The following is a 26,905-nucleotide window of genomic DNA, read 5'->3' on the forward strand; positions in this document are numbered from 1 at the left end:
AGCAGTAAATATTGTGCTAGTACTAGTATTGAACTACAAGACGCAAAACAGTTGCAAGCCTTCAATTAGAGTTATGTAAAGCAGTGGACAACAGCTGCACAGAGGGGGCCAATTTGATTTTTTTGTCATGGGGCCCCAAATTCCCGATTATTTCTATTCACCGTGGAACTTTTTTTTTAAATCGACTTTTATTTTTAAAGCTGGAACAGGAAGCGGTGATAGGTGTTTCTGTTGTTTGTTTATTTTTTGGCTTGCTTTGTGTTGGTTTACTATGGCTACATTATAGGAGCACACACTCCCATTGTGCTTCTAACGGCTCCATATTTGCAGACTAGCCACACTCATCATCGCTGCCATGGAGTCACAGGTATGATTTAGACTTCGCTAACGGACTACTTGCTCTTTTCTATCTGGACAGATAACAAACACTACAAAAATTATATCATATAAGTGTACATTGTAGCTGTTGTTACGCTGTCATTATCTTTGGTAATAACTTAATTAACGTTGTAACGTTCGCCTGCTTCTTTAAGTCCAGCTCGCAGACTGGGACAGGTTCGTGTCGTTTGCTAACAGCTGCCACAGGAAGTTCCTGCTTTATCCGTCAAACGTGGAGAGGAATAAATAAGCTTCTTCACTTGTTTTGCTTTGTTATTTAAGCAGCAGTCGCCTGCTTTACTTGCGTATCGGACTTCAGACTTCTGCTTTTGTTAGTGAACTGTGTTAACTCCGGAACAAACTTGTACACACACGCAAGTGCGTGTATGCTGGTTAGCTTCCTAGCTAAGAAATGAATAGGGCATTGTTCACTGTTGGACAGTTTGTATCGCTGAGGCGAAGTGTGAGTTATTCTGCTGCGTGTCGTCAGGTGATGACCAACCCGGAGGAAATTGCCAGGCTCTACAGAGAACTCAGCCTCTTCCCTTCTCTGAGCAGAGCAGATCTGGGACCTGTTGTCACCTCTCAGTATGGAGGCAAATACAGCAACATCTACACAGGTAGAATGGGTCTGTGCCATTGCAGGATTGTCAGATATGTGTGTGTGTTTTGTTTATTGATGTTGATGGCATTTTTGTTTTGCTTTCTTCTGCAGAATGGAGCCAGCGCGATCTGGAGAGGAATGAAAATGTCAAGTTTTGCCGGCAGTACATTGTATTCCACGATGACAAATCGGTGGTCTACTCTGGAGCCTCTGGAAATTGCACTGAGATCAAAGGAGAGTATGTAAATAATTTGTTCTTTTTAATCTGGAGCCAGTGTCAAGATGTTCTCATAGATCTAATGTTGTCTTGTCCTGACAGGTTGCTAAGTAAAGATTCACCTTCTGGGGAAATGAAGGCAGTTGTCAGAGAGTGCACAATCAAAGGAGAGGACAAACAGTTTCTGGAGGTGTGTGGCTGTCCGTCAGCATTGAGTCTCTCATCCACCCTGATAAAAGTCTTTATTCCACTTTAATTTTTGTTTGCCCCCTGTATGGCACTTCTCTGTATTTCCGCTTTGCTATATTTCCGCCTGCGTTTAAAGCTTTATTGCACTTTGACTTTGAACCCAATGTCTTTGACCTCCTTTTACACCTTGTTTTAATAGTTTTGGATGATCGGATTGTAATGAAATAGTGACACACTGAGCCGATTGTGATCCGATCGGCCAAACCCTTTTCAGAGGTGATCAGGAATGCATTGTGAACACATTGAACTAATAGGGATATTTGTTTTTATCTATTCAAATTTGGAGAGTGAGCATGGAAGAAAGCGACATCAAAGAGACATGCCTATACTGATTATACGTCTATTTTGTGCCATGAAAGTGGTAAAAGACGTGTTATTCAACAGAGTTGCATGAAAAATGAAAGCAATACCTGTTGGAAACTAACTAATACGGTATGAAACAACAGTGTGCATTGCATTTATCTGTGCAGCTGCTAACAAAGCATAGAATTTCTCTAATCAGGGTAGCCTACGTATTCGTACTGCAACAAACCAGGACAAACTGACAATGTTTTTATACAAAGAAACAATTTGGCTGAGGGAGTGTGGGGCTAATATGTTGCCACCTCAAATTACTCATGTCCAGGTTTTGCTCTAGAGATATGATCTCAGTGCAAACAAAAAAGCTTTAAAATTTTGTAAATACAAAGATTATTTATTATCTGGATAATTGGTCCGGATAAAGATAGAATTTTTATATCATGTGTAAATAGGATGTTTGACTTCTCTCCTCTCTGTCCTCTTTGTGACTCTTCAGATCTGGTCTAAAAACATCAAGATGAAGAGCATCAATCTAACCGCTTTAAAGAAGCATGGCAAAGTCTTTGAAGACGGTGAGTCAGCTGCACTTATAATCAGCATTTTTTTTTTTTTTTTTGCAATTTCTTTGAAACTTTGCCATTACATGCGTTAATCACTGTGTTTTGCGTCCATAGAGCAGTTTGGCTGCTTGGTTTGGTCCCACTCTGAGACTCATCTCTTGTATGTGGCTGAAAGGAAGAGACCTAAGGCAGAATCCTTCTTTCAGGTCTGTCAACAAAACTTTATATGAGGGTGAATTATCACTGAGCTGCCCTATGTGATTCAACTTTGTTTCAAATTAAACTTCAGCGTGTCTCTATTTTGCGATATACATTGCGAGTCAGATTTAGAAGCTGGGTACATGAAATAAACAAAGTCAGAACACACACACAGGTAGATTATCAGAGTTTAGTCTGTGAATCCACCTGGATAGTCAGTTTCAGAAATATTTCAGGCTGTCTGTGGAGGTTTGACCGATCTGAGTGAATGGGCTCCGTTTTCCCAAAAGTTGGATCTGGATCAACCTCTCTCTCGGCGTTGCAGACTGCCAGTGCAGAAACATACCATCCCCACTCAAATGAATGGAAAAACCTCAGTTTTGCCAGAGTGCTGGAAGAATAGTTTGAACATATTTAAGATTTGAATATATACTGGATGATACAAAATTATGGCAGTGGTGGACAAATGGCTTCAACACTCCAAACAAACTCACCAAACTGGAAGAACAACAACAGAAGTGTTGCACGTCATTACAAGGAAGCTTATCGCTCATCATCATAGTTGCAAAGTTTGATTTTGAATTCATCCCAAGTATTTTTTCATTGCCTTGACAACACTGGTTGGGAGGTGGCCGCAAGAGCAAGAAAGAAAGTTTTTTAACTTGTTGTTCTATGTGTCATCTCCTGTTTGTAGACTGAGTCACCAGAGTTGTCTTCTATTGGGGACGAGGAGGAGACTATGAGAGTGGAAAAAAAGGAGTCCGTAAAAGTGAATGCAATTTTTTTATGAATTAATACTTTTAAAACACAAAAGATTTTCACTATTCAAAGGTTTGAATCAACATTTATAGGTTACATTGCACTCTAGCTTAAGTTTTAGTGTTTATGCTATTTTTTATTTTTTTTTTTATCCCTGCAGGGGGAGCAGTTTGTCTTCCATGGGGACTGGGGAGAGGCACTGGTCAATAAGAGCTGCCCAGTGCTTTGTGTTTTGGACATAGAGGGTGACAACGTCTCTGTGTTGGAGGGAGTGCCTGAAAGTATCTCACCTGGACAGGTTTGTGCAATGATGCATGTTTTTGTGCACTTCTGGTATGCTCCTACCCTTTTGATCTTGTCATTTCTGTCTCTGCAGGCATTTTGGGCTCCAGGTGACACAGGTGTGGTGTTCGTTGGCTGGTGGCATGAGCCTTTCAGACTAGGCCTCAAGTACTGCCCCAACAGGAGGTGATTACTATTCACACTGACCAAGAAAAAGAGAATTAAAGCTTGCTATACATTTTCTTAGTAAGGTTCCTGGGCTAATACTTATGTTCACGTTTCCCTTTTTATCAGGTCATCTTTGTTCTATGTGGATCTTATGGGTGGGAAATGTGGTAAGTATGAATATATGAGTGCTGGTCCTCTTTTATTTAGATATGTAGTGCCTTAAACCTGATAGGTCTGGTACATACGGATATATCTGAACATTATCACAAATTTAAAAAAAGCACTACTTGATCGCTTGAATTCAATGAGTGTTACTAGTGCAAACGCTCACATGTGTTTGTATTTTCTTTGTGTCCCTCAGAGCAGCTGTCATCAGGCACCAGTGCAGTGTGCTCTCCCAGACTGAGCCCAGACCAGTGTCGGATTGTCTACCTAGAGTGTTCTGTCTATGGACCACACATGCAGTGCAGCAGGATCTGTATGGTAAGACAGGATGCAGCCTCTTTTCTACAAGTACACTGTACTCTCTAAAGAATAAGTACGACTGTTTCTGCACACGATGCACCACCTAGTGGTTTATTGAAATTTGACGAAATTCATTTTTGTGTTAATAAATACACTTGTTCTTATATGCTTTCCTCTGTGCTTGCACGTTTTATTTCTAGTATGACTGGTATACTAAGAAGACTTCAGTGGTGGTGGATGTTGTAAATCGACCAAGAGAGGGTAAGTAATACTTGGTGGTCACATGAATTCACCCTTTTTTTCACTATATATCAAACTCCTAATTGTGTCTGACGTTACAGATGGCTTTACTGGTATCTACAGCTCTCAGTTGTCCCCTCAGTGCTGGTCAGCTGACAGTCAGCGTATTATTGTTGCTTGTCCTCAGCGTAGCCGCAAGGTACAGTCACCTTCTGCGAAATTATTATGACATAAATACACAATATGGCTTGCTATTTTTCATCATAAATATCCTTTTTTGCACATAAAGTATTTAGACTGAGAACCAACTGAAAAGTTGTTACTGTCCCTCTTGAAGGATCTGTTGATGGTGGATATAAGCACTGGAAGCATCACCTCTCTAACTTCAAGTGAGTTATTAAACATATATCAGCTTTGGTGTTAACTCATGCTCATATCTAAACTATTTTGTTTACTGATTTTTTTCTTTATTTTCTTTATTTATTTTTTTTTGGTGTTGACCATCTCTAATGGCTAATTTGCTCACCATATCAGTGTTTTGAAACTGCTGGAATGGATTTAGTGCATTTCAACCGGACTCAAATTATGTCTTGATTTTTCTTTTTGATTTTCTTTTTCTGTAGAGTCTGATGTTGGTAACTGGTGTCTGCTGAACATGGAGAGAGATCTGATGGTGGTCGGCTGCTCTTCCCCAAACTGCCCTCCAAGTCTGGTAGGATCAATGTTTTCAATAAGAGTAGTCTTTTTATTTTTGTATTTGATACAGAGTACAGAGTACATATATTAAGCCGTACGCTGTAAGAAATGTAGTACTCCAAAAAGAAATGTCATGTGATGGCGAAGCCACTATGTCTCCTATTACAATGTTATTTTTATCTCCAGAGGGTAGGCTTCCTTCCAGCCAGGGATTCTCAGGACGAAGTGGTCTGGGTTACTTTGGAAGACTCTCAGACATTACCAGATATTGATTGGCAGATCTTGACTTTCACCCCTCCCCCAGAGCAAGACAACAGTCAATACCGTAAGAATAAAAATCTTCATTTTAGTGGGATCCAGACAGGAATCCTAGCAGAAGGACCTGAAATGCATAGTTGGTTTGAAGGGGAGCAGTTAGTTGTGTGTAGTTGTGCCTACTCATTAATTTTACATTAATGAAGAACACCTCTACAATACAATGTCAACTATCTACATATCATCAGATCCAAGTTGAATTAACACTTTGGTAAAGGTGTTTAAAAGAGGAAGCTCCTGAGGTGACTGGTTTGTTTTAGGTCAGAAAAAATAATTGAGTTTATGGAGGGTTGAAAAGGTGATATGTGGTACCTGTAGAACAGCATATGTAATCTTAATGGGACTAACTTATTTTTCTGTATTCTAGCTGGCCTTGATTTTGAAGCTTTGCTGATCAAACCAAAGGAGGTTAAGGATGGAGTGAAGCTGCCTCTTATTGTCAGTCCTCATGGTCAGTTACTCTCATTACGATTCTATTGTATGCAAACAAAATGAGCAGTTAGATAATGTTAGTGTGATAACTCCTTTATTATTATACAATATTGGCTTAATATAGTATCCTAAAAAAAGATACATTTACAGATATGTTCTGTATTGATTTCTGTTGCTTGGAGTAAGAAAAATGTGATTAATCAATGCTGCATTTATTTTTAAGATTGAATCACTCAGTCTGTTTTGAGATTTCTTTCTGCTCAGTCAAGAGCTACTGCTACAGATAAGATGGGAATTGCCAACTTTAGTTGCTATGACGATAATGCCTTTTTAGTGGCAAAATGTTCAGTCATATTCTCAAAATCAAGAATGTTTTTCTCTGAGATGTATTTTCACATGGGATTCTACATACACTTTTAATAGTATATAGAAGTATTACTTAGTCTAAAGATACTTAGTACAGATAGCTCTTGTCAATCTGTATTTTACATAAATTGTCTTCCTGTCTTTACTTAGGGGGTCCTCACTCAGTGATTGTAGCTGACTGGCTTCTGTCTTCTTCTGTGCTGTGCAGGATGGGCTTTGCTATACTGCTGGGTAAGTTTATATATTAGTGTGAAGTGCTTTGTTGGGTGATACGTGCTCAGTAAAGAGTCCATATCCTGTTTTCTGTAGACAGAAGGTGGTTTCAAACTAAAAAAACATTTCAATAAACAAAGAGCATCAAAGAGCTCTTACTTCTGGAACATGCTCAATGCTCACAGGCATATCCAATCATAACTAGGTATTGTCTAGTATATTTATCAGAGAGCGGATGCAAATTTTTCTTCACCAATACTTTTCATTCTTGTTTAATGTTCTGTACTTTTGTTGAATAGGGAACATTGTAGCTGCGTATGTTGAGTGATGCTCTACGTCATCACTGCCACAAAAGCCACAAAATTATGACTGGTTCACTTTTCTTGAGTTTCTTTTCTTTTGGACCAGTAACCTGATTTTAATCACACTTTGAGTGTTTCCAGGGTGCTGTAAGCTTTAGGAATTTAAATATATCACATCTAAAACTGGTGTGTGTGTGTGTGTGTGTGTGTGTGTCACATCTAAAACTGGTGTGTGTGTGTGTGTGTGTGTGTGTGTTTTCTTAGTGAACTATCGTGGCTCTCTCGGGTACGGCCAGGACAGTATCTTCTCATTACCTGGAAATGTTGGCACCCAGGACGTCAAGGACGTCCAAGTATGAATCAAACAAACACTTCTGATTTACTAATCTTCTTGTGTCTTTCTTTCCTTGCCAACACAACACAAATGTTCTCATAGTTTGACCATGTTTTTCTTCCCGCCAGTTTGCTGTCGAAAGGGTCCTGAAAGGTGGCGAGTTCGACACAGAGAAGGTGGCAGTTTCTGGGGGCTCCCATGGTGGTTTCCTGGCCTGTCATCTGATCGGCCAGTACCCAGGGTTCTACAAGGCCTGCGTGGCTCGCAACCCTGTCATCAATTTGGCCTCTATGATTGGCAGCACTGACATCCCAGACTGGTATGTCTTGGCATGCACATTCCCACATTTGTTTACTCATTTTGTGACTCCTGTCAGTTGTGCACAGCCATTGTTGTTTATTATTTGCAACCCTGACATTCTACAGCTAAAAGCAAGTGGGTGGGATAAAGGGCATGTGTCTTCCTGACTGCGTTCAATAATGCACACAAACACTGCAGAACAAAAGACCTCAAAGCTATGCAGTTGATATTTAACTATGATCTCTGTAGGTGCATGACTGAGGCTGGTTATGACTACAGTCCAGACTGCCTCCCTGACCCTGCTGTTTGGGAACAGATGCTGAACAAGTCCCCCATTAAACATGTCACACAGGTATGGGGTATGTATGTATGTATATTCATTGGTGTTATTTACACAATGTAGTAACCTAAGATGATCTCTTATGTAGGTACGAACACCAGTACTGCTTACCTTAGGGGAAGATGACAAGCGTGTACCCAACAAGCAAGGAATTGAATATTACAGAGCTCTGAAAGCAAAGCAGGTCCCAGTCCGGTAAGCAGCTTGTCTTTATTGGTTATGTCAGATATGTGCTGCATTCAACGGCTTGTATTGTTCATTCACTAATGCTCTGATGTGCATTGTTTAGGTTGCTCTGGTACCCGGGGAACAATCACTCTCTCTCCAAGGTGGATGCTGAGTCTGATGGCTTCATGAACATAGCTCTGTGGATAATTCAACACTTCAGACAGTGATGATAAATTTCAGATAAATACACAGTAGTGTGCTGTTGCTGCTGGGAAAAGATAGCAGAACACTTCTATGTGTGTATGGAATATCCTGCTCCTGTTTCCAGGACAGTGTGAGGTCCAATCTAAAGCCAAAGCTTGGAAAGTGCTCTCCAACCAGAACACTCTTTGTATACCTGTACTTTATTTCTAATCTGTGGCTATGTTGATTGCTACAATTACATCCAATAAGTGTATTGGGAACTAACAGTTTTAACACAGCACTTGAATTTAAGCAGTTTTGATTAATCAGAAACACATAGTTTTATTTTGGAGTCAGTACAAAAGGAAGGGCTTTTCAGGGTACTGGTCATGTTTGAAGTTATGTTGTTTTTATTATTATTATTATTATTATTATTTAACCGAAGATTTTGATTTCATCATATAGTGCACTTAATAAAGCGATTGTGAAATGCTTCCAGTGTGGATTGAGTCTTTGGATATGTGTGCATTTTTTGGAGTGAAAGGGAATTTTGAACCATACGGTAAATTACTTGTATTTCTTTGTTTAGAATTCATAGTAAATTAAGGAAGTCATTCAGATTTATCTACTGACGGAAAGGACCTTTCCTCTTTCTTTTGACCTTTCTCTACAGTCAGGAAAGGAACACATTAAGTAATTTCAGCTCCTCATCTATTCTGAAGTTTCTAAATGATGATGATCATGAATTTGGTTTGGAGCACATGATTTGCATATGACCAGATGCTTTCACTTCTGCATAAATGGATCCTGTTGCTTGCTTGTCACGGCACAGACTCTGCAGATGCCCGCTAAACTGTCCTCTACCCACCTGGACTAAAGAAAGCTTCATCTGGCATCATCTCCCACTGTGAATTTTAAGATACAATGCCATCTACTATGGTAAGTAAGAACATTTTATTCTGCCATCAAAAATGTATTACATCGCCCTATAAGAAAACGATGCACCTACTCCATTGTTAAATTATATGCTCAGAAATGGCTGATTGGAAGGACTTTGGAGGGAAAAGCGATTTATTTAGCTGTAGCTGATTTAACGATAAGGTACATAGGCTGATATTGATTTTAAAAAATCAATAATGCTTCACCTAATGCAAAATTAAATTGCACAGATTACATATGCATTATCAACATACAACTGAAATTAAGTTTCTTTTTTTTTCAGGCTATGTTGAAAAATATCTTCATCCTTTGTCAATTTCTTCCGTTAGTGAGGAACATGAATACTATCTTCTTCCCTTGTGACACTGATGTAAATGCCACCACAGTAGACTGCTCTAGCAGACCACTCAAGCATGTCCCCTTCATCAAGTCTACTACTGTAGTGTCACTCGATTTAAGTCAGACTAAGATACAGCAAGTGTGGCAGCATGCTTTATCGGGTCTCCCAAACCTTCAAACTTTGAAAATAATGGGAAACTGTCAGCCAGGTCGCCTGAGAGCTTTGGAAGACCGCTCATGCAAGATGGAGATCGACTACTATGCCTTCAAGGAACTACTGAATCTTCAATCTTTATATCTGTCAGGAAATAGTCTCACCACAAAAGACCTACCCTGGTTGCCTGAAAGTCTGAGGCTTCTCGACCTCCAGAATAATCACATCTTCCATATTATCCACCCTTTAAAAACTCCATATCTCGAAGAGCTCTATCTCAGCAAGAATTGCTTTTATGCAAATCCTTGCAATCAGTCCTTTTACATCAGTGAGAGAGTTTTCAAAGGGCTCCCAAAACTCACAATTCTTACCTTAGGGTATGATAATTTGACAGCTGTCCCTAGAGGGTTGCCACCGTCACTGAAGAGTCTGGATTTAAGAGAGAATACAATCACAGAAGTTTTAGAAGGAGCATTTGCCAACCTGACTGTCCTCAACAGATTGATTTTGGAGTGGAATTGCCAGCGTTGTGACCATGCAGCCAGGCCCTGCTTCCCATGCCCACACAATCTCCCTCTACATCTACTTCCAAACTCATTATATGCTGAGAATAGCTCCATCACCTTCCTAAGCTTAAGAGGAAACTCACTGAAAACATTTCCAAAGGGTCTTTTCCAACCGTTGAAAAATTTACAGAGATTGGACCTCTCTGACAACCTTCTGGCATATGCGATACAGAATGGCACCTTCTTTGCAGAGCTGAGAGGCCTCACTTGGATTAGCCTGATCTATAACTATGAACCACTGAAGACCTTTCCTGAACTGATCCTCTCCCCAGATATTGGCACTATATCTGGTCTAGAATATCTTCTCCTGAGTGGTAACTTTTTCCACACGCTTTCAAACCAGAGCCTTAACGTTCTGTCAAAACTTCAAAATCTAAAGAAACTAGAACTGAGAATGAACTTTATCAATACTTTTGACTTGAAAGCTCTGAAACAGATACCATCTCTCATTGATATTAACCTTTCCCAAAACATACTTAATTTCCTGCCATGCTGCTCGAGTCAGGAAAGCTGCCAGAACCAGAACTTGTATACACATAATTATCCTGACCAACTGCTTATGCTAGATGATCGAGACATCACATCTGGAAGCCACATCTCAGAATCCAACCAGCTAAACAGGGTGGAAATGCTGAAGGACAGTGTGTCACCGCCTTCATCACTATGGGACAAATTCTGCCGTCATAACCTGACATTTGACCTGTCTCAAAATGACATTATGTTTCTTAAAAAAGAGATTTTTGTAGGGATGGAAAATGCTGTTTGTTTAGACCTTTCTTTCAATTACATGAGCCAGGCATTGAAGGGTGGGGTGTTTGACAACCTGAGAAATTTAGTTTTTCTTAATTTGTCATACAATAGACTGGATTTTTATTATAGAGATGCCTTCAGTGAGCTCAATACCACTCTGAAGGTATTAGACGTTAGCAACAATGAGTTCCACTTCAAGATGAGGGGCATGGGCCATCGTTTAGAGTTCATTAAAAATCTGAGTAACCTGGAAGTCCTAAGTCTGGCAAACAATGGCATTGGGATGCGAATAGATCAAAGACTGATAAGCAGATCATTGAAATACTTATACTTTTATGGAAATAACCTGGACATTATGTGGGGATCTGACAACAACAAGTACACTCATTTCTTCCAGAACTTGTCAAACCTCATCTATCTGGACATCTCTCACAATGATCTGACGTCAATCTCACCGGAAGTGCTGTGTAATCTCCCAGAAAGCATTCAGAACCTTAGTATTAGCAACAATCAGCTGAACTATTTCCCATGGCAAAACATCTCAGCTCTCATTAATTTACAACACCTGAACCTCAGTCAAAACCACTTCTCTTATTTGCCTCCAAAAGTCATAGAATTTGGTGAATATTTTTATCTCTTGGACCTCAGTCATAATCGCATTAGTTTTATTCCTGAGGATTTCCTCAGTCAGGCGGACGTATTGCAATATTTGTATCTCAGCCACAATCAGATCAAAGAATTGCACCATCAGTTTCTCCCTGCCCCTTTTAAAAATGGTAGTGCCCTCGTAAAACTCACTCTGCATGCCAACCCCTTTAAATGTGATTGTGATACATCTTGGTTTGCAGACCTTTTGCGTACTACTTCAGTAGAGATTCCCTACCTCACCACACAAATTCACTGTGAATACCCAGAGTCCCAGCAGGGCCAGAGTATACTATCTATGGACCAGCGTTCCTGCCAGGATATATATGGAAGTTTAGCCTCCGTCATTTGTTTCTTTTTGGTTGTGACATTCACTGTTCTGCCACTACTGAAGCATCTCTATGGCTGGGATCTATGGTATTGCTTACAGGTACTTTGGGCAGGACATAAAGGCTACTCCCAGCTGGCAGGTGGCAATTCACATCAGCACTACGATGCTTTTGTGGTGTTTGACACAAGCAACCATGCTGTGAGGGACTGGGTCTACAATGAATTAACTGTCAATCTGGAGAACGGAGGTCACAGGAGGTTTTGTCTCTGTTTGGAGGAGAGAGACTGGATTCCTGGGCTTTCATGTATTGAAAATCTACACAATGCTGTGAACAGCAGTGTGAAAACAGTATTTGTGCTGTCCAGTGGTGCTACTGGTAGTGAGACAGTGAATGGTGTGATCCGCCAGGCTTTCTTCATGGTTCAGCAGCGGCTTCTGGATGAGAAGGTGTGTAAAATGATTTTTTTTTATTTTCATCATGTGCATTTTGTGCATGTGAATCTTAGTCCCTCTGAGTTGTTGCCATGGTTTCACAACTCTAAATGATCTCTAATTTTATCCAAACAAGGTGGATGCAGCTGTGCTGATTCTGTTGGATGAGATGTTTCCCAAACTGAAATACCTTCAGCTGAGAAAAAGATTGTGCAGAAAGTCTGTGTTGTCCTGGCCGAAAAACCCAAGGGCTCAACCCCTTTTCTGGAACAGAGTGAGAATGGCATTGTCGTTAGATAACCTCAACTTTTATGACACCAACATGAGTGAAAGTTTTATATGACTACCTTTTTAATGGCTGATTGAGAGGACTTTGGTGTTAAGCCCTTGTCATTAAGCATAAATAATTCTACTTATTTTTTTACATATTCCACTATCTTCCATGTAAATATTTAACTTTTTGGGATTGTGTTCTGTTTTATTTGACAGATTTTAATGTTGATGCCTCACATTTCCTCTCCTTTATTTTGTTTTGTTTTCTCTTTTTAGTGAATTAATACTTGTATTAAGAGAGCTTGGCTGGGTGGGAATGTGCTGCTATTGTGGGCTGCAAAGTTATTTGAGACACTGTACAATATAAATAGACACTGAGACTGATATTGGATTATACAAATAAACTTCACTTGATGTCTTTATTTTGCTTGAGTAGCTCAATTTATGTATTTAAGTGTTAAATGGGAGTTAGTGTTCTGGAAATGAAAACAAGCCCTCCCCCCCAACATTTTCACTTCTCTTTGGTTAGGTGTTTAGAGGAAATGAAACTAAGGCTTATTTCATTCTGGTTAGATCAAACGTCTACTGCTTGCACCTCTCTACGTAAGATATATCACCTGTTATTTATTACAGTTTCCTCTTAAACAGTTTCACAAGGTCACAAGAGGAAAACTTAGCTAATAATATGTCTGAAAGCAAGAAAGCTTTACTAAAGTCATATGAAAGATAAGTGACAGATGTGCATGCAAAAATATCAGAATATAAAAAGTAACAGAATGGATTCATACAACTACCAGACCTGCTGCATGGACAGTGCACCTTGTTGCACTCTACACTTTTTAGCCTGTGGCCTGGGAATTCCGTCTGACAAACGGCACCTCTTTTCTGAGAGTGAAACCACAAAAATACAAAGGTATTTTCACACATTTTCCAGGTGAGTTATACTGAGTGAATGAACATTGAACCGAACAGCTGCAGTGCCTTTGCAAACTTCTGAAATAGTGACAAAAGGGCCTGCCCTGGGTCAGTTTTCCCAGTGTTTAGCATATTAGAAACTAGCTGTGATGAGGTGCAATTTATTTTTTTCATTAAGGTTTTCTGCATGGGCATCTGCAATACAAACATACACGTATAACATCACAGAACTGATCCACAAAAGAGAAAAAACCCCAACAACAAATAAAAACAAAACAGCACTTACATAATAGAGGAGACATATTTACACAGAGGAGATGCAAAATTATGCCTCAGTTGTACATACATACATGCATCTGAATCCTGCCATAGTCCCCAATTCAGTCATTTGTCAGTGGTTATCCACTTAAATTCAGATTAACTCTGAGAGTTTGATGTTTTTTCCCCCATTTGTGCAGAAAAAGACGAGCCCTTCCATCCACATAGTGTCTTAATTTTTCCAGAGTTAGAACACACATCAGAGAGTTCCACATAGAAATTATACCAGGGTCTTCCCTGATCCACTTCACCATAATGGCTTTCCTTGCCAGCATTAAAAGATGCTGCTGATTGAACCACTTCTTCATATTGTTCATGAGACACTTGGACACTTCCAAGCAGACACAGAAGTGGATTAACTGTTAGCTGTTTACCTATTGCTGTACTGATGTTTACACATACTACACTCTCTCTTCACTCTCTATTGTATTCCCACAAGCAGTGCATGATAAGGTGTCTTTTTTTTTTTTTTTTTTTTTAAGATCTCTTTGGTTCTCTTGTTTCTACATCTCATAATAAACAAACTCACTTTCATGGAACAGACCCTTTTCACAGCAGCCATTTTGACATGAAATTGTAGGATAAACACAATGATACTAATTAAGGGTCCCGTTCCATTCAGGACAGACAGACAGAGTCAGGGTGCTGCTGCTTCACTAGAAATGCTCTGCTGCAATAAATGGAACGCAACCGTAATTAGTATGATTGGAAACACCTGCGTTGACCCAACCACGGTCAGAGTATTGAAAACTGAATTGCAATTCCATTTAGCAATTTATTTACTTATTTACATCAACAACTATTTATTTATTTATTTATTTTTCTGTCAAATTTGGACCCAACACGTTAAAGGTGCCATGTCTCTGACACCCATGTAGTTGTATGAAATAGAGAAACCCTCCAATCATCGCTGCTCGCGCTGCCCCATCACGCCGCGTAGGTCGCGCACGCGCCAGCTTGGGGAGAGCGCGCCCACGAGGACCCGATGGCAGGACAGGTCATGAGAGAGAGCTGAGCCGATGAGCTCATGGAGCCTGCGCCGAGGTCGGACAAGGGTTCGGTCGGGACGGGACACGGTGATGGAGAGGAGCATGTCCGGTAAGATACAGCACACATGTTGCGTGCACACCTGGATTTTGAGGCGTCATTTGGCAACATCATTCAAAACAAATGAAAGTGTGTGCTGTCAGTTTGTGCGGTAGATTAATTATTATGTAAGGTACTAGCTCGAACTCATGTAGCCGTGTGCATTATGAGCAAGAAACTAATCCTTCATGCCGTAGTAGAGTTATTCAGTGTCCAGGCTGTGTAGTCACATGCGCAATGACCGTTTTACTCGTGCCACCCATGAAATATAGTGCAGTATAGTTTTTAGGTTAGTGAACTGTATGGTCGGGGGGTTTGCATGGACACATTTGATCTTGCAAATTACGCCAATGCTTGTTTGGGTGTAGTCTCGAGTTTCCTTTTTCGCGGCAACAGCTGGCTGCCAACTCAGAAGTAAGTGCAAAGATGTGAAGCGGATGATGTGAGGCGGTTCCTGCTTGTGGCATTTTATTTTCAGCATTTCCAACCTGTCCTTTCTGCCTTTGTCAGTTTGTTCGTCCTGTCTGTGCGGTTTGACGAGGAGGCATAAAGCTGCGTAAACTTGGCGCGTGTCCAAACTGACCGGTTACGCTGATTTATGATGCCTCCATCTTAATACAAATTATAGCCGGTATCTGCAGACAAAGCTTCAATAGTAGGGAGCGAGCATGTTTGCAGTTTGCTTGTTTTAGACAGTTATTTTTGTGATTTCTATTTCATCACTCATCATTGACTTTTCACGGTCAGTATGGATAGAAATGCGCAACTGATGAATCAAAATTATACACTGAACTGTTGGTTCCATTGCTGGCACAGAGGGATAAATTCATTGTCTCAAAACAATGATGGATAAGGGATTGACAGCTCTGTTATGACTGACAAGTAGATTTAACCAATCTCTCAGTTGCATCCTGCACAGTGACTCCCAGCACCCAATCCTCTTGGATTAGAGGAGGGATTATGATTTGGATTTGCCTCTGCTTTACAAACAGTCCCCAATATCTGGTCCTTTGTGAATTGGGTTTGGCTTACTTTGATTTTTTTTTTTTTTTACCTGCTTGCATGAATGTGTGGCTTTTTGCCTCAAAGACAGCAAATGACTCCGGGTATACAGTAGACATACAGTATAATACTTTATCAGCTGATTTGATCCTAATATGACTCTACTTTCCAAGTGTGATTTAGCCAAAATTTAAAAAAATCCTCTTTTTAGTCAAAGCCTAAGGTACCAGTTTTCAGCTCATAAAGTCTGCAATGAACTTTGCAAGTGCCCCAGAGAGATGGTAGATAATAAAGACAGGTCTCCTAATTCCCTCTGCAATCTGCCATGGCCATATAGCCAATTGGTTTCCCTCAGGCCTGAGCAGGCATCAGGACTCCATGTGCTTTATGACTGTAGACTGAGTGCTGTCCATGGTGCTGAAACAGCCGAGCTTTCTTTCACTATTTACTGAGATGACCTTGGCCAAGCAAGATATTCTATAACCACATAATGCAGACCAGTGGTATGCTACACCACTGATCTATAGGCAGGCAGTTAATTAGTTTGCATCACTGTAAGAGAAGTGTTTCATTAGATCTGTGGTCCTTAGCCCTGCTCCTGTGGACACAGAGTCATCCTTATTTTCATCCGCTGAGTTTTGTTGACGCATAAAGGAGACAGAGTTTTTCAGTTGGTCAAGAGCTGGGTGGGGGAGTGAGAGGGTGTGATTATTCAGTGCAACAAATTATGCTTTGCTCTTTTAAGTCCATGTGATCTTAATTATTTAGTTTTACCTTGAATCAGGATAGCAAACAGAAAGTTGAGATCAGATTAGTAGGCTCGATTATTTATACTTGTTAGTGGTCAGATAGTTCCTGATTTAAATTGGTGTTGTTTTATTTGGCAGAGTTCTTGCCTCCAGATGCTGTCTAGACAGCATTTGACATTAGGGGGGGTTTGGTTAAAATACCAAAAATAGGTGTTTTTGGTATCAGTATATCATATATTTGCAATAGTATCATAAAAGATAACCAGCCCTTTGAAGCATGTGGTGATGCTGCTTGTGTTATTTCATTTTAATATGATTGTTTTTTTCTCTCAATGTTTGTCCCTCTTGTATCTAGAATCCACGATGTGCTGCACTGTAGCTGAAACCACAACACCTCTGGCCTGTGTGTCTGGGAGCTCTCTAGCAAACAGTCAGTGCCACGTTCTTCTAATAGGACTAAATAAGACTCTGCCTCAAGCCCTAAACAATCAGGGATGGGCAGGTGAAAACTGAGAGGCAGAGAGGTGGCCTTTATCCCTAACCTTGCTATTTATTCTGGTTCCATAAAGGGACATGCAAATATTCCCAACCTTAACAGTTTCCTTTGTGATGTGGTCTTTTGCCATATAAAAAAAATGCCTTTAAACATTAGAGCCAAGCCCTCACAGAGCAAGCTGTCTGCTGGCGCAAAGAGTAGTGGGCACACTGATGGCAGCACATCTCATTCTCGCTTTTCTAGATCCCCCAAGGGGAAAGGCAAACAGGGAGCAACCTCGACCCCAGGCTGCCGCTCAGGGCTAGAACCAGGCTCAGTGTCAGGGGGTGTGCCTGCACCAGCATCTAAATTGGCTGGAGGTCAGGGGTTGGTGTCGAGGCCAGGTTCGAAGCTCAAACCTGGCACTGCAGCTGATAGAGGAGTAACTCATGGTTCAGCCACAGCACCAGGAGGTAAAACCCTGTCTATGGAGAACATCCAGTCTTTGAGTGCTGCCTATGCCACTTCAGGCACCATGTACCCCAATGAGCGGGAGTCTTTAGAACCCTCCGGTGGGTACCCCAAAGGCACCATGACACTGGGCCGGAGCACCAGCCGCTCCTCCTACACTAGCCGAAGAACAGCCATGGGCAGCAGCCCAAACATCACCTCTTATGGGCCAGACCTCTATGGAGACCAAACCCCGCATCCTGCAGGGACTTCCAGTCTGCGGCGCCAGTCTGGGAGACATCCACAGGCAGTGGATTCAGGTGGACGGGAAGATATTTGCACTTTTGATCTCCAGGCTCAGCTGAAGGATCTGCAGAGGGAGAATGACAACCTGAGGAGAGAACTGGATGGTGGGAGGGATGGAAGGATGGGCCACAGCGTGAACAATGTCAACTTCTGGTGCCCAGATGTGAAAAAAGACAAGGGGGTTAGGCGGGAGGAGGGAGGGAGGACCTCTGTTCTGAAAGACCAGTACAGGACTAACCCAGAAGATTTGCAGGTGAGGAAAAAAAGATAAAGAGTTTGTTTCATCCACTAAAACATGACTCATAACTGCATCAAAGGTTCAGCAACATCAGTATTCAACGGCAAGTTTATAATAGAGAGCATCACATGTCACATTCAGACTTGTTGATCCACACATTTCCTCTGCAAATCTCTCACATCACACCTTTTGTTTCTGTCTTCAAGGTTGCTTAGAAAGGCTTCTGTGCAGTTCATTTGTAAAGATGTTTGCCAGACTCAGTGCTGTCTGTGTTTCCATGGGAACATGCCCTAGTGGCAGCCACTCTAAGTGTTAACCAGATTCTAAAAAAGCTCACAGCTACTCCTGAAGGGATAGTGACCAGTCTGTCCTTTGCCACCTGTCCCTGGAGTCTGTCCCACTCCATCTGCCCATTTCTCTGTATAGCTACTATATATCTGTTCTTTCACTTTCTGTCTTACTTCATATGTTTCTCCATTTGTCTGTGTGGAATTTTACATCCTTGTGTGTCTTTAGTTTGTGGTGGGGAAATGGGAGTTTTCCTCTACAGTAGAATACCTTGAAGTTGGTATAAGATATATTTCATACTCTTCAGAAAATCATTTTTGCGGTATACAGCTTATTTCTGCTGAATCTGTTTATTGCTCTCGCTTGCTCATCTTCATCAGTTCATCTCTGTCATACAAACATACAAGAACTTTAATCATATCTTCACTCTTCCATCTGACTCCTCCCTCTTGTAACCAAGGAGCCACCTCTGCATTTGTATTTATAGCTTTTTTTATCTCACATTGTCATACAGTGTGAGGACACTGTGACACACACACACCCACTTTAAAAAAACAAAAAAAAAAACAATTTAAAAACAGAACATTTGGAAATGAATACAGAATAGTTTTGTTGCTTTGGGAAAATAATTGCTTAATAGCTTTATAGAGTTTAACAAACAGAACTGTACGCTAAAATCGCACGAAGATCTGCATTTATCACTAATTGTTCTCTTCTTTAAGATAAAGTCAAATGCACCCATCAGTCACATACGACAGTCGCATAAACAGTCACATAAAAAACCTGCCAGATCTCAGTAAGGTTTATAGACAATAAATGTGTTTGCTGCTGAACTACTGATGTTGAGATTCTCACGTGTGTCCCATTAAAATGGAACAGGACAGTCAATGTTACCAGACACTATATATCTGCAGGCTTGTCCCGACTCGTCTCTGTCTGTGATGAATGGTTGTGTTTATCTCTGTTCTGCTCTTTCAGGCAACAGACTCATACAACCGGTGTATTATTGTTTTTTCAAGTGGCGGCTCATTTGTCTCTCCCACAGTAACTACGCTCTTGTGTACTGTCTTTTTACCTTCACCCATACCTTCTTTTATCTTCGTTTATCTACTAAAAGCACTTGCAGTACCTTATATGAACATGTATGACCTCATAACCTTTACGTACCTTATGAGAAACTTTATCTACCCTCATGAGAATTGAAGCATAGGTGTTGAAAATGTTTGCGTTTTATACTAACATATACTACAAGAAACAGAAATAGTGAATTTTATGAAGCAATCAAAACCCGGCATTTCTATCTATTGCAATCTATATGCAATCTATTTACATTAGAAAAGCCACCATTATACAAATAAATAAAAGCTCCCGCACACTGTACAAGACTCTGTTAGAAACTGTGTGCTAAACTCAATTTCCATTGATCACTCCCCCAGAATTAACATCATCTTAACTTGCACCATGTTTAATGAAAGGTACATATTGAAAATCAATATGACATACATGCATTAGTGACGTGTGCAGTTTTAGTATCAGTTGTTGTGTTGCTGCATTCACATGGATTCAGGCCGATGGTAGATGCCAAACCAAATTTTTTTTTAGCATTTTATTCTGTGAGAGCACAAATGTTAGTCTGTCAGAGAATAATGTCTGGTTCTGGTAGACGGCTGTCCAATCTTCAAATATTAAATCTTTTGACATCTGTTGTGTAGTAGAAAACCTGGAGATGCATATCTGGACATTGAGAAGCTAATAATTAATAAATTACATGAAATATTGGACATTAAGTGATTTTATTTAACATATCTTATTCCATTCTCTGTAAACGATGCAACATCACCATAGCAACATATCATCATGCATGTTTCATTTTGCCGTCTTACTGTCTTCCTCTTACACACACCTGCACTGCAGAGCTATTTCATCTCCAGCTGCAATATTGATCTCTTTTTAAATGGTTTCTAACTGTGTTTGTCTCTCAACTTTAACCTTTGCTCTCTGTCACAATGTTTACAGCTTTATTATATAAAATCAGATAAAATCTCAGTTTCTTGTTTATTTTAAAAATGCAAAAGCTATACTTCATGCAGAAGATATTCTTCCTCTTATCTGCTGTCATCCCCTTCTCCCTTATCACCTTTATCCCCCATCTCTTTTCAGATTATGACTCTTTTCTCCTGTCCTGTTTTTTGCCCTTTGAGACACTCTGCAACTTTGTAATTAGCATAAGGAGTGTCACCTTTTCTCTCAGCTGCAATGAAAACAGTTGTCCCCTAAACCATCTGTTTGGTGTATGTGTGTATGCATGTGTGTACACTTGTGCATATGTATTTGTGTCTATAGTCTTCGTCTTGGTGTGTGTGTGTGTGTGTGTGTGTGTGTGTGAGTGAGAGAGAGAGAGAGAGAGAGAGAGAGAGAGAGAGAGAGTGTCTTTTTGTGTGAAAGATTGTCCACCCACTCTGACTTAATATTCAGTCCTAGCTTGTTGCATTGATTATCCGTATTCACCCTCATCTCAACTCTGTGTCCTTGGTGCTTCCCACCTTCTGGACTCGAACAGAGGAGTAACAATATTTAAAGGGAGATTAGAAAAAGATTGTTCACTTAACTTCCGACCAATTAATCTTTTACATACATTATGTTGAGTAAGATGCTCTGTGTGTGTATGTGTGTGTGTATGTTTCTGTTTGTCATACACTACTAGATGCCACTAAATCATACACACTGGTCCTTTAATTGTGTCCCCAGTTAATTATTCACTTGTCAGTGTATTTACTGAATTGATTATTCAGTAAATGTAATTGCTGATTGTCTTTAAGGTAATCTGTAAATCTGAAAAAAATAATTACTTTGTTTTTATAAATTGAAAATATGTTTTCATCTGGAATAACATCGCCCTTTATCCCTTCCTTTTCCCCTCTGACATTCATCTGCGAACAAACTTGAGTCACTTTGGCTTGCGAAAGTGCCTTCCCTTTGTTTTCAAGAGAAATATCACCCCCTGGTGGTCAATGCATGTCACATCACCCAACAGTTTGAAGTAATCTACATAATGGTTTGATATTTATGATATATAATACACACACACACACACACACACACATATATTTAACCTGCTTTATATTTTGGCTTTATGCATGTTCATATCTGTGTGTGTGTCTCTCTGCTGCAGCCTGGGGATATCAGAAGAAACAAGGTCTGTTTTTTGTATCCAAGTATAATTTTTTGGATGTGTCTGTCATCATGTGTGTTTTGTTTTTGTTTATCAAATGATTTAGGTCTTAATGGTTCTCTGTCTTTGTAGCAGCTTCCTTTGACAGTTCAAGAGCTTCAGGAGGAGCTGAGGGCTCACAGGGAAATGAACAGTCGCTTGCAGCAACCACGACAGCAGGGGAACTCTGGCTCCTATCGAGAACTCCATACAGACCAGGACCAAAGAGGGGCGCTCAGCCCTGGCCACAGCCCCAGCAACCTGCACAGTCCTGGCCGGAAGAACAGCCCGAGAGCCAGCCCATCCAACACCTATAATCCGAGGCAACAGGAAGCTGATGTCATCATTCACAGCCATGGTTATGGCTGTAACACTGCAGTAACTGCGCAGAGAATCAGCCCAGCCAACACCCTTCAGCCTGCCCCGAGGAACAGCCCAAACCAGCCCCTCTACAGCCCCAGCCAAGGTCCGGTGGTAGCACCCACCTCCAGTTCACTTCAGCCCTGCAGCCCGTGCCAGGTGCCTGGGTGTGACGGCTTCTCCTCATCTCCTCCTCTGGATCCATCAGAGGAGAATTTCTTCCGCCTGCAGTCAGAGCACGAACGGCAGGCCAAGGAGTTGTTCCTGCTAAGGAAGACCATGGAAGAGATGGAGATGAGAATCGACTCTCAGAAGCAGACACTGGGCGCCCGGGATGAGAGCATCCAGAGGCTGCTTGAGATGCTCCAAGGCCAAGGTCAAAGTCAAAATCAAAGTCAAAGTCAAGGTCAGGGACACTGGAGTCGAGGACAGCGGACAGGCATCATAACCATGGCGACACAAGAGGCTGAAGCGCAGCTGGAGAACATGCATGTGAGAGAGGTGTGTGGTTTTTTTTTCAGGCGTTTAGTGCTTATGTATCTGAACCATTCATCTGTAGTATATATAGTAAAAGTGATTCTACGAGCAGGGCTCATTTAGCACTTTGGTAGGTTCATGGGATTTCTATGTTACTATACACAATTCAGCTGCACATATTTCAACCACATTTCAACCACAATGGGTGTGGAAAAACATGAAAGCTGAATATGACTTCTACTTTGACTTCCCATGCAAACTAATCTATGACAGCTAGTTAAAAGACTGACATAATTTTACAATGTCGTACTTGTTTGTGTATGTATATGTGTGTGTTTCTGAGTTTGTGTGTGTATGTGTGTGTGTGTGTGTGTGTGTGTGTGTGTGTGTGTGCAGAAAGAAGCTCAGCAGGTCTTATCAATGGGCCAGATTAACATACGGAGAGCTCTAAGCCTGTGTTCAGCCATGCAGTTTTACAATCTGATTCCGTTGCTGTGTGTGTGTGTGTGTGTGTGTGTGTGTGTGTGTGTGTGTTTGTGCGTGTTTGTTCCTGGCTATGCTCATATGGCAGTTGCTCACATGCCACTCGACGTGCATTTGGCATTTTTTCTACAGCATGTGGCACGCAGTGAGCTTGTTGTACAGTGGAACTAAAGTCATCAGAAATTAATCTGTTAAAATATGAGTCAAATATTTGTTATTGCTCTGCTCATACCTCATGCTTTCCTCTTCTTTCTCAGAGACTCAATTTTACTGATTGAGAATTTAAAAGTACTAACACCTTCAGTGAGCAGTGGTGTAGCACAGGTGTCTCTATAGCCTCTGCTACGACTGCTAGTAGTAGGCTGCTCTGTGCTCCTCACTCCTGCCTTGTTTATTTTTAACTCCTAAATCTTCTTAGCCTTTAATTTCTCTACCTCTCTGTCTGTGTGGGTCTATGTCTATGTGTGTGTGCATTCTATGTCTATGCAGCCTCTGGTATTGTTTGTGTCATAATGTTCTTGCTTTTCTCTCTATGTGTTGTTTGTCAGCCTCTGTGTCTGTGTCCCAGTCAGAATGATTGCATGAGTGTGCTTGTGTGTGTGTGTGTGTGTGTGTGTGTGTGTGTGTGTGTGTGTGTGTGTGAGCATGTGTGCACATCTGGGGCCTGTCAGCTTAGTATTTCTAGCGTTCTTGCAAGGACACGCCCTTGTCGGGCTGCCGGTGGCTGATGGGATATATATCCACCCATGCCGGGTGTTTGGACGCTGTGATGATTTTGTCAGAAGTGAGCGTGGGTTTTTCGGCCCATGCTAATGCAACCACTGCTGTGCATGTGTGTCCTGCGTGTGTATTTGTGTGTGTGTAACTTATGCGACCTAGCCATGCTGTGTGTGTAAGAGGTGAGTACCTGTTCACACACACTCTATGTGCTGTGCTATTTTTAAACGCTTGACAGCCTAACACATACTGTGGGTGCAATGAAGGGGGTGTTGGGGGGGACTGGGTCCTGGGAGGTGAGGTGAGAGAGATGGGAGAGAGGAGTGTTTTTCTAAGGTAGAAAAACAGGCTGTGTTTGTCTGAATATTAATGTATGATTAATGAGGGAAAACACTCTGACCGCCGTGATTGAAAGAGAGGCGGTTGTTGTTCTTTCGTTTTTTTTTCCTTCGTCTCCTTCTGGCCTCCTCTCCTCTGAGGTTGAGATGGGGCAAAGGAGTCTGTAGGCGTATGTGTGTATATACATATGTGCGTGTGTGTGTGTGTGTGTGTGTGTGAGAGAGAGAGACACACACACGCACACAAAGCTGAACAGCCAAATGGTAGCAGCTAATTTTTACATTTTCATGCCAAATCAAAAGCTTAAATTGAACAAAACTGATGTGTAGCTGTTACCAATGTACATCAGATAATAAGAGCTATGTTTATCACTGTGCACCGTCCATTACATATTAGTTTTACTTTTCATTTTTAATGTTTATAGTAATTTATAGTTAAAAAAATTATACCAAGCTTGTCCCAAAATTGTTATATTGTAACAAAGATTAGGAAAAACAGAATGATTAATGATGTAGTATCGATGCATTGTCCAGCTGAAATTCACAAATTTCATAGATTTAGAAATTGTAGTTATGGTTTGTATAGAGTGTTAAAGGTTGGGCTGAATACAGATTAAATGAAGGATTTGTATGCACTTAACTTAATTTAACCGTTAGAAGCAGCTTACTTCCTGTGAGGGCCTCTTGCTTTTGTTTATGTGTCAGAGTGGTAATTTAGCCTTACGCTTGCACTTGTCATGGTAAGCGAAGGCAAGCCGGTGATGGCAGTGCAGCTATTGCCTCTATTAGGGGGCACTACTCTTAGTTCTTTTGATTAGCTCCAAAGGAAACCAGCCCAACTGCCTTTCATTACTGCGCCCATTACTCTCCTTTAAATGACCCAGCTTGTTTAGCTTGAGCTGGGATAATAAATGCCTCCATTTTCAGTTCACCGCTGCTTTCATTTATTCTTCAAACATGGCTACGGGTTTGGGGATTTCTTTGTATTCTTTGCACTCACTTTAAATTTCTATCTTATTTTTTGTATGTAAGGAAGATTTAGGAGATAAATGTGAAAATGTATGAACCTATGCAGTATTGTATGATGCAAAGCAGAGGATTGAGAGTCCACAGTGAACTCTTCCCCCCTTTTTTTATCTCTGTTGTAATACGTAGCACTTACAGACTTTGGCCAGATGTGAAGGTGCTTTAACCAGCTGTCTTTATTTGTGTATGGTATGCCAGTGTGTAGTATGCATGGATATAGAGCTCCATCACTCATTCACCTGCTGAAGTGTGCTCTCAGGGGATGGTGTGTCTGTGTGTGTGTGTGTGTAGCGGTGCCGTCTCGCTTGTGTTTCCTGTTCAACTTTGTCAGACTGTCTGAGAAACACTGGCACGTCTGAGTCAGCCTATTCACTTGGCTCTTGAGATACTACAAATGAATACATTTGACCGGTCAACATCAGCATCATTCATTAGAATAATGTGGAAGCCATATATGAAGTAGTACGTTTGATTCTATAATATTTGTAGTACTAGTAATGTCCACAAAGCGGCAGTGTTATATTAGAATTTAACTACTGTCCGTGCACTAACTGTGAGTTAAGTTTTGTGTGATGGCACACACACACACACACACACACACTGAGAGGCATAAATCTGGGCCTAATCGGTTCTCCCCAGCCGCCAGGTCCCCATAGACCCAATAATAACAGCTGCACCACTGGTCTGTTCCTGCCCAGCCCTGACCTGCTGCCAAGGGCGTGCACGCACACACGCACACTTGGAGATGGCATATCTACTTTCATACATATTGTACTACAGATTTCATATGTCCCTTAGGAGCTCTGGATAGAGTTAGGACCCCTACTGTACATGAAGACATCTCACTCAGTATTGGATCAGTACAACTAAGTATGTAGAATTGCTCTGGTGTAAGGGCAAAGTACTTATGGCCCCCCTGTTTTTCTATAGTATGACTGGCTTCAGAAGTCCTGCTGCTGTTTTTGGCAGGCCCTTTCTGTCTGCCCACGCACCCTCTCTCAAACATTAATGAAACTTCAGAAATGTAGCTTTTTAAAACTTTGGAGTGCCAGCATGTTGAGGAGAAGTGGAAGTTCATGTCAGCAAATCCATCTTTTTTCTGTGATCTCTTTCCTGCTTGTTCTTTTTGCTCACTTTCCAGTCGATCAGCTGCTACATTTCTTTGTCTTCCCCTTTCTTGTCTGTCTGTCCATCAACGTTTCCTACTTTCTTTCTTTCTTTCTTTCTTTCTTTCTTTCTTTCTTTCTCTCTCCCTCCTCAGGCTGATATGCTCTCTGTTGTGGTTTGGTGAAATGGTGAAAAGCTGGTCCCGGTTGGGTCTTTTTAGGACTCTATTCTTGATTGGCTACTCTCAGTAATGAAGCCCCTCCCAATTAACATCAAGAGACCACTGTAAATACCATCAGCAAACACTCTTTCACACACACACACACACACACACACACACACACACACACACACCAAAGCTCCCTTCTCCCCACCACACCCCGGGTACCACATACTCGTCACGCTCTGTTGATCTCCCAGAATGTTTGAGCGGAAAAGTTTATCGTGACAAAATTACACCTCTCAAACCTTCTTCTCACCCCCTCCCTCTTCTCCTGCAAGGCTATCCCTCTGATTTTCCCTTTGTCTTTTCTTACTGCTCTTTTAAGCCATTGAGCTGAAAGGCAGACACATTTTTACATTTCTGGCAAGGAAATGTGTTTCCTTTTTCTCTCACTGATGGAGAAGGGATGGGAATGTGATTGTTGCATGTGTGTGTGCGTGTGTAGGATCTGTGCATGTTCTAGTCTGCGCATGGCATATATGACACCATTGCCTTAAGGCTAGAATTGAACCTTTTGACCGTATCCTTCATTCAGGATGCCGGCACTTATTGCTATAGTGTTACGTTTGATCCTATTCATTCCATATGCTCAGTCCTCTGACACATGTGGAGCAGAGAAGACGGTCTTTGATGACATG

General features: G+C 41.1%; 3 protein-coding genes across 3 annotated transcripts in view; all 3 read left to right on the top strand.

Annotated features, from left to right (window-relative positions):
* The first annotated feature begins 210 nt into the window (after window positions 1-210).
* apeh (acylaminoacyl-peptide hydrolase) lies at window positions 211-8,497 on the top strand. The gene is made up of 23 exons (XM_010746790.3): window positions 211-367; window positions 869-998; window positions 1,094-1,220; window positions 1,302-1,389; window positions 2,245-2,320; window positions 2,423-2,514; window positions 3,201-3,275; window positions 3,426-3,563; window positions 3,642-3,733; window positions 3,842-3,882; window positions 4,077-4,198; window positions 4,381-4,441; window positions 4,522-4,619; window positions 4,758-4,809; window positions 5,044-5,132; window positions 5,303-5,441; window positions 5,799-5,882; window positions 6,380-6,460; window positions 7,009-7,097; window positions 7,207-7,397; window positions 7,628-7,730; window positions 7,807-7,913; window positions 8,008-8,497. The coding sequence occupies exons 1-23, from the start codon at window positions 356-358 to the stop codon at window positions 8,111-8,113; spliced, it is 2,193 nt and encodes a 730-aa protein (XP_010745092.2). The 5' UTR covers window positions 211-355; the 3' UTR covers window positions 8,114-8,497.
* A 372-nt stretch (window positions 8,498-8,869) lies between these two features.
* Window positions 8,870-12,920, top strand: tlr9 (toll-like receptor 9). Its single transcript, XM_010746802.3, has 3 exons — window positions 8,870-9,008; window positions 9,292-12,240; window positions 12,362-12,920. Exons 1-3 carry the CDS (start codon window positions 8,994-8,996, stop codon window positions 12,566-12,568), a joined length of 3,171 nt encoding a protein of 1,056 aa, XP_010745104.2. The 5' UTR covers window positions 8,870-8,993; the 3' UTR covers window positions 12,569-12,920.
* A 1,731-nt stretch (window positions 12,921-14,651) lies between these two features.
* Window positions 14,652-26,905, top strand: part of LOC104933184 (ERC protein 2-like) — a 156,292-nt gene continuing 144,038 nt past the window's right edge. Inside the window, exons 1-3 of the mRNA XM_027288591.1 lie at window positions 14,652-14,829; window positions 16,924-18,052; window positions 21,630-22,397. Of these exons, the coding sequence (XP_027144392.1) occupies window positions 17,204-18,052; window positions 21,630-22,397 (1,617 nt within the window). The 5' untranslated portion in view covers window positions 14,652-14,829; window positions 16,924-17,203. The remainder of the gene's footprint in view (window positions 14,830-16,923; window positions 18,053-21,629; window positions 22,398-26,905) is intronic.

The sequence above is a fragment of the Larimichthys crocea genome, chromosome XV, assembly GCF_000972845.2.
Source record: "Larimichthys crocea isolate SSNF chromosome XV, L_crocea_2.0, whole genome shotgun sequence".
Taxonomy (NCBI): Eukaryota; Metazoa; Chordata; class Actinopteri; family Sciaenidae; genus Larimichthys; species Larimichthys crocea.

What these genes read in the sequence shown, in the direction of transcription:
- apeh (XM_010746790.3), top strand. An exon ending in AAGTACTGCCCCAACAGGAG is followed by an intron (nt 3,734 to 3,841) that starts GTGATTACTATT and finishes CCTTTTTATCAG; the next exon opens with GTCATCTTTGTTCTATGTGG. An exon ending in CCATTAAACATGTCACACAG is followed by an intron (nt 7,731 to 7,806) that starts GTATGGGGTATG and finishes TCTCTTATGTAG; the next exon opens with GTACGAACACCAGTACTGCT.
- tlr9 (XM_010746802.3), top strand. An exon ending in AGCGGCTTCTGGATGAGAAG is followed by an intron (nt 12,241 to 12,361) that starts GTGTGTAAAATG and finishes TATCCAAACAAG; the next exon opens with GTGGATGCAGCTGTGCTGAT.